A 6,994-nucleotide genomic window follows, 5' to 3' on the forward strand; every position below is an offset into this window, starting at 1 on the left:
GTTAGAGGGGATACCAGCTTTCACCTGTTAGAGGGGATACCAGCTTTCACCTGTTAGAGGGGATACCAGCTTTCACCTGTTAGAGGGGATACCAGTATCTAAATGTCACTCATCCTCTTGTTACATGTAGAATCTGAACAACACAGAGCTGAGTAAGGGTTCTGCTGGGGGGAGTGGATACAGTGCTCCAGGAGGCCCAGCCCAGTTCAGCTCTCCACCATCCTACAAGCTCCACCGTGGGACAGGAGGGGGCTCCTGTGGCCCTTCCAGCCCAGCCACCCCTGGAGGTCAGGACTGCCTGTCCCCCACCCTGTCCTCCCCCGCCCTGGGCCCCTCCATCACCCTGGCCCCCTCCACCACCCTGGCCCCCTCCACCACCCCAGCCCCCAGGACTGGAGAGTACCTGGGTCCTGAGCTGCTGCTCAACAAGAGCCCCACGGAGCTGCCAAAGGGAGTGGACCCTAATAGGAGAGAGGTGATGATGCTATTATAAAATACTACTGCTGAGACTGTATTGTACAGCAGGTTAAATGGTCATATTTTCGTTGTTTATTATTTGGACAAATCAGGATTGGGAAAAGGTGGTTCTTAAACTGGTTTGGGAATTTTCAAGCGTGCGTGCCGATTATAAATGGTTTCCACAGCACACAAAGTCAAAATTGGATATGTCGTTAAAATTCAGGATATCAAAAAATGTAATTATTGTCCATGATAAACATGAGTGAAATTAGAGGAGGGGGTTGGCCTAGAGTTTCCATTTGTGAGGGAGGAGACTTTTGCACAAAGGTAATCAAAATTGTTAATGGTATTCCCCCCAGAAGTAAAACAGGAAATGACAAACTTTCTCGAAATACTTTTACTTCTGGGGAACCGAGATTGGTTTTATGGTGGTGAACTGACAGCAGGGGTCAGCAGGGGCCAGCAGGGGCCAGCAGGGGTCAGCAGGGGCCAGCAGGGGTCAGCAGGGGTAGCAGGGGTCAGGTCGCGCGTCAGGCACACATAACACATGAAGTACGTCTCTCCTCTCTCGCCTCTAAAATCAAGGCTTGTTGGCATGGGAAATTGTTTAACATTGCCAAACAATGTGAAGTAATAAAACAAAATGTGTTGAAATAAACAATGATAAATTGTACAAGTAAACATTAAACTCACAGAAGTTCCAAAGAATAAAGACATTTTAAATGTCACATCTGTTATTTAGAGGATGTTGTAACGATTGTTGCAAAAAATCATCTCTCTCCTCTCTGTCTCGTGTCTCTCTCTCTCTCTCTCTTCTCTCTCTCTGTCTTGCTCTCTCTCCTCTCTCTCTCTTCTCTGATCTCTCTTCTCCTTCTCTCTACTCTCCTCTCTCTCTCTCTCTCTCTCTTCTCTGCTCTCTCTCTCATTCTCTCCTCTCTCCTCACCCCTCCCCCCCTGCTCTCTCTTCTCCTCCTCCCTCTCTCCTCTTCTCTGTCTCTCTCTCTCTCTCTCTCTCTCTCTCTCTCTCTCTCTCTCTCTTGCTCTCTCTCTCCGTTCTCAGGACTATCTCTCTGATGTGGATCTGGAGAACCTGCTGGGTTGTTCTCGGTCCGGTTTCCAGCGGCTGCCCAAGTGGCGTCAGAACGACCTGAAGAAGAAGGCAGGGCTGTTCTAAGTGGGCAGTCAGTCGGGATGACATCGGAACATAGCTTATTAGAGTTGAAAATGTTCCTTGATTGTGTTCAAGTTGTTTTCAAGTCGAGAGAGAATGTTTTTTTAAAATAGTTTTTCAACAGAACAGTGTAGAAGTGGCAGCAACATGCTGAACTGAAGACCTCGAACAGAGACACTGTGCTGTGAGAACAACTCAAAACAAAGGAACCTTTCACATCCAGGTCAAAGGTGGATGATGCACTGTGTAAAAGTGTACTTCATACAGCATTCAGCTGAATTTGTGCTATGCTTGATTAAAACAAAAAGACATTTAAAAAAMACATTATTTATTGAACAATTGAACAAAACTATGCCCAGTCCTTCATTGATATGTTCTACCAGCAGAACAGAATAAAGAGTCATTTTTAACATTGATTCGAGGAACACGTCTTTATTTTTTTWAATCTTATGATCAGTTGCTATATTTTAATGTTTTGTTATATTTTCTCTACATTTCAAAGATGAGTTATGATTTTAAAACAGATTTTTGAATGTATTTTCTAACGATCAAACATAATGAACAAACCCTCTCAAAATCACCTAATCATCTAATTATCATGAAGCCTGCCACCAGATATCTAATAATCAAACAATATGCAATCAAATATATGTTTCAAATTATTCTCTCAAGAGTTTGTGTAAATGRAGTCGGGTGAAAAACGAAATAAAGAAATATTACAATTTACAATGCCTTTGGAAATTATTCAGACCCCTTGACTTTTTCCACATTTTGTTACGTTACAGCCTTATTCTAAAATGGATTAAATAAATACAAATCCTCAGCAATCTACACACAATACCCCGTAATGACAAAGTAAAAACAGTTTTTTCTTTTTTTTTGCTATGAGACTGTACATTGAGCTCAGATGCATCCTGTTTCCATTGATGATTCTTGAGATGTTTCTACAACTTGATTGGAGTCCACCTGTTCGACATGATTTGGAAAGGCACACACCTGTCTATATAAGGTCCCACAGTTGACAGAGCATGTCAGAGCAAAAACCAAGCCATGAGGTCGAAGGAATTGACCGTAGAGCTCCGAGACAGGGTTGTGTCCAGGCTTCTCTTAATATCAGCTGTTCATCTAACACTCTTCTCTTAATATCAGACTCCAACCCCTTTGATGCATGGAACAGATGTGGCTTGAGCTGTGTCTACATAAGGGTGCTAATTTTAAAAAGCTCACAAAAGCGCTGACAAAGGCCTTGAGGCCGATACATAAAGCTTAATAAAGAGTAGTGATACTAGCAAGAGCAGTATGCGGTGTGGTGGTTCATTTCTTTAAAATAAGGAGAGACACACTTATCACACAAATCAGAGTCATACTTAAACGACATATTTAATAATAAGAGCTTTGCAATAGCAATGACTCAACAATTCACCATTTTCTAATGATRCGTTGAGAGTGGCAACACAAAGGTCTTTTATTACCAAGATACACCCCTTTCAACCTACATGACGAACAACAGATACGTAGAATGGGTCACAAGGTTAAGATCTGTATGAAAGATATCTATAATACATAGCAAACAGCATCTGCTGTGTCAACAGTTTTCATTGTGTAGACCAGTGTCTGGCCCTCCTACTCCAAACTGGAACCYTCTCTRRRTGGTACGGTATAGAACAGAAACATTAACTCATGCTCTGAAATGCTCTTTAGGTTTTATCACAGAAAGACATCATAAATCTCCKATCAGTGTTATCTCCCAGAGGCCCATCCTCTGTAGAAAACACACACAATAGTTAACAGATTCTATTCTGTTGAARAAAACAACCATTATAATGCAATACGAGCACTATAACATAATCTTGCAATTACCCTGACAGCGGGTTTCTCCCTTTTCCTCYTCTTGTTCAACTGTTACCATGCACCTGCAACAAAGATAGCTCAGATCGCGCAAATGCCTTTTGAATTTTGAATTACAGTTTTTACAGCTACAGTTTTCACTCTGCACTCTGAAATATTGCAAGTAAACACGAAAAGGAAAGGGAAGTTGTGGCGGATGAATCAGAATTAGTTAGGTAACATAGATAATTCAGATGTCTTATCTGCATAATATGCTTATATGATATGCTTGTTATTTGAATGTATCCCTTCGGTCTCTGGTGTTGACAGTTGCACTTCCTCCCTCAGCTGGGGCTCAGTCACCTGGGGCCCAGAGAGGTGAGAGGTCAGGCTTGTCTTTCACATGTCCCTGGTGCTATGCAGAATATCAGAAAGAGAAGAGGACAGGAGGGAACATTGTCTTCATATGTGTGTCTTTACCTATTCTAAACCACGTGAAGCGATGATGTGATTAATGGGGAACCAATTACTTGTCTCCACAATGTCTGTGCGCCAGTCACTCCCTCCTTTGGCCTTGGGGGAGATATGGTCTGAGAAAAGATGTGTGGGGTAGTGCCTGGAACCACTATGTCATCTCTGATGTTGCACCTATCCTGGAATAGTGTATGACCTAGAGGCTCACTCCCCTCAGTGAGCTTGTCCAGGAGTGGGGTCAAGAAGGGGTTTTACTTGAGATGGGGGTATCTGGAGTTGACAATTGATTTATGCCATTGGATGAGTTGGTGTTTCTGTGACTATGAGTACCAGGAACGAGATCGGAGCCTCGTCTTAGGGCCAGACCAACAATAAGAACAAGTATTCATAGCAAATGCTATCTGTCTGCGGGATACTCCTTTCTCATTTATCAAGTTTCACCTTGTGACCCATTCCATACATCTGTTGTTTGTCATGAAGACTAAAAGGGAGTATGTTTTTTATATAAGGGGTGAAACGGGGTGAATCCTCAACAAATGTTTTTTATTAGTATTTAATGCTAATAATTGTTTGAACATGTGTCGAAGAAGTAAAAGACACTGAAGTTAAGATCAGCGAACATGAGTGAAGGAGATTCTAGGCCCAAAATTTTACAGTCACTCAATCAACCAGTCCATTGGGAAATACAGATGATTTCCTACAAGCTACAATCAAGAACAATATCAGCGAACACAAAGAGGAACAACCAGCCTCAACAAGGCCTACACTGTGGAAGGCCCAAGGACGGGAGCGCTGAGAGGCCGACGTAGGGACGACCACTGATCGGGGAGCGCAAGTACGCAGCAGCTGGAGACATGGAAACCGCAGACACAGACGGCATCCACTGAGAGCGAATTTCCCTAAGACAGCGACTCAGCTACCATCACATACAGACTGTTTGTTAGCCCGGAAGCAGCACAAACAGGCTCAACGATGTAGGAGAGGGCAAGCGGTCAAAGAGGGGCCAGGGACACAGGGCCGTGGACACGGAGAGGCAAGCGTTCAAAGAGGGGACCAGGGACAACAGGCGCGGACACGGAGAGGCAAGCGGTCAAAGAGGGGACCAGGGACACAGGCCGCGGACACGGAGAGGCAAGCGGTCAAAGAGGGGACCAGGGACACAGGCCGCGGACACGGAGAGGCAAGCGGTCAAAGAGGGGACCAGGGACACAGGCCGCGGACACGGAGAGGCAAGCTGGTCAAAGAGGGGCCAGGGACACACAGGCCGCGGACACGGAGAGCAAGCGGTCAAAGAGGGGACCAGGGACACAGGCCGCGGACACGGAGAGGCAAGCGGTCAAAGAGGGGACCAGACACAGGCGCGGACACGGAGAGGCCAAGCGGTCAAAGAGGGGACCAGGGACACAGGGCCGCGCGACACCGGAGAGGCAAGCGGTCAAAGAGGGGACCAGGGACACAGGCCGCGGACACGGAGAGGCAAGCGGTCAAGAAAGGGGACCAGGGACACACAGGCGCGACACGGAGAGGCAAGCGGTCAAAGAGGGGGTCCAGGGACACAGGCCGCGGACACGGAGAGGCAATGCGTCAAAGAGGGGTCCAGGGACACAGGCCGCGGACACGGAGAGGCAAGCGATCAAAGAGGGGACCAGGGACACAGGCCGCGACACGGAGAGTGCAAGCTTGTCAAAGAGGGGACCAGGGACACAAGCCGCGGACAACGGAGAGGCAAGCGGTCAAAGAGGGGACCAGGGACACAGGCCGCGGACACGGAGAGGCAAGCGGTCAAAGAGGGGACCAGGGACACAGGCCGCGGACACGGAGAGGCAAGCGGTCAAAGAGGGACCAGGGCACAGGCCGCGGACACGAGAGGCAAAGCGGTCAAAAGGGGACAGGGACACAGGCCGCGGACACGGAGAGGCAAGGCGGTCAAAGAGGGGAACCAGGGACACAGGCCCGCGGACACGGAGAGGCAAGCGCGTCAAAGAGGGACCAGGGACACAGGCCGCGGGACACGGAGAGGCAAGCGGTCAAAGAGGGGACCAGGACACAGGCGCGGACACGGACCTACAGCAGGATGCGTTAATTCATCTCTCCAAAATTTGCTCACTGGTCGCACAAGTCTGTCTTTTCTAACTTCTCTGTGCTACGGGATCATTTTCCTATTACAACCGCTGAATTGCATGCGCAAAACATTACTAAAAATATTTATAATCATGCAATCACAAGTGAAATATACCAAAACACAGTTTAGCTTGTTGTTAATCCACCTATCGTGTCAGATTTTGAAAATATGCTTTGCAGCGAAAGCAATCCAAGCTTTTGTGAGTGTATCAATCAATGCTACAACACCAGCCCCAAATTAGCATGGTCACGAAAGTCAGAAAAAGCAATAAAATGAATCGCTTATCTTTGATAATCTTTGGATGTTTGCACTCACGAGACTTCCCAGTTACACAATAAATGTTCTTTTTGTTCGATAAAATATTACTTTTATAACAAAAAACGCCATTTGGTTGCGCGTTATGTCAGAAAACCAAAGCCTCGTTCCGTTCGACGAAAATTCCAAAAGTATCCGTAATGGTCGTAGAAAACATGTCAAATGTTTTTTATAATCAATCCTCAGGTTGTTAACAAACATAATCGATAATATTTCAACCGGACCGTAACCTATTCAATAAAAGAGAGAAAGAAAATGGAGAGCTACCCCTCTCGCCGCAGGAACTAATCAAAGGACACCTGACTACTTTTTGAAAAAATCTCGCTCATTTTCAAAATAAAAGCCTGAAACTATGTCTAAAAGCCTGGTCACAGCCTGAGGAAGCCATTGGAAAATGAATCTGGTTGATACCCCTTTAAATGGGAGAAAGACAGGCAAGGAAACACAGGATAAAAAAATAAAAAAATCACTTCTGGGTTAGATTTTCTCAGGTTTTCGCCTGCAGGAAATCGTTTGTTATACACACAACAATATTTTGACAGTTTTGAAAACTTTGGAGTGTTTTCTATCCTAATCTGTAAATTATTTGCATATTCTACGATGTGGACCTGAGAAATAGTCCGTTT

At 45.7% G+C, this 6,994-nt stretch overlaps 1 protein-coding gene and 1 pseudogene across 1 annotated transcript; both read left to right on the forward strand.

Annotated features, from left to right (window-relative positions):
• The window catches only part of LOC112076889 (villin-1-like), a 41,364-nt pseudogene extending 39,005 nt beyond the window's left edge, over nucleotides 1–2,359 (forward strand).
• A 790-nt stretch (nucleotides 2,360–3,149) lies between these two features.
• On the forward strand, nucleotides 3,150–6,049 carry LOC139026200 (pre-mRNA-splicing factor CWC22 homolog; the record flags this gene model as incomplete). The annotated part of the gene is made up of 3 exons (XM_070441490.1): nucleotides 3,150–3,161; nucleotides 3,788–3,835; nucleotides 4,910–6,049. Coding segments are annotated over exons 1-3 (1,200 nt in total), but the record flags the coding sequence as incomplete, so codon positions are not given.
• Nucleotides 6,050–6,994: the final 945 nt, after the last annotated feature.

Source organism: Salvelinus sp. IW2-2015, unplaced genomic scaffold (assembly GCF_002910315.2).
Source record: "Salvelinus sp. IW2-2015 unplaced genomic scaffold, ASM291031v2 Un_scaffold4108, whole genome shotgun sequence".
Taxonomy (NCBI): Eukaryota; Metazoa; Chordata; class Actinopteri; order Salmoniformes; family Salmonidae; genus Salvelinus; species Salvelinus sp. IW2-2015.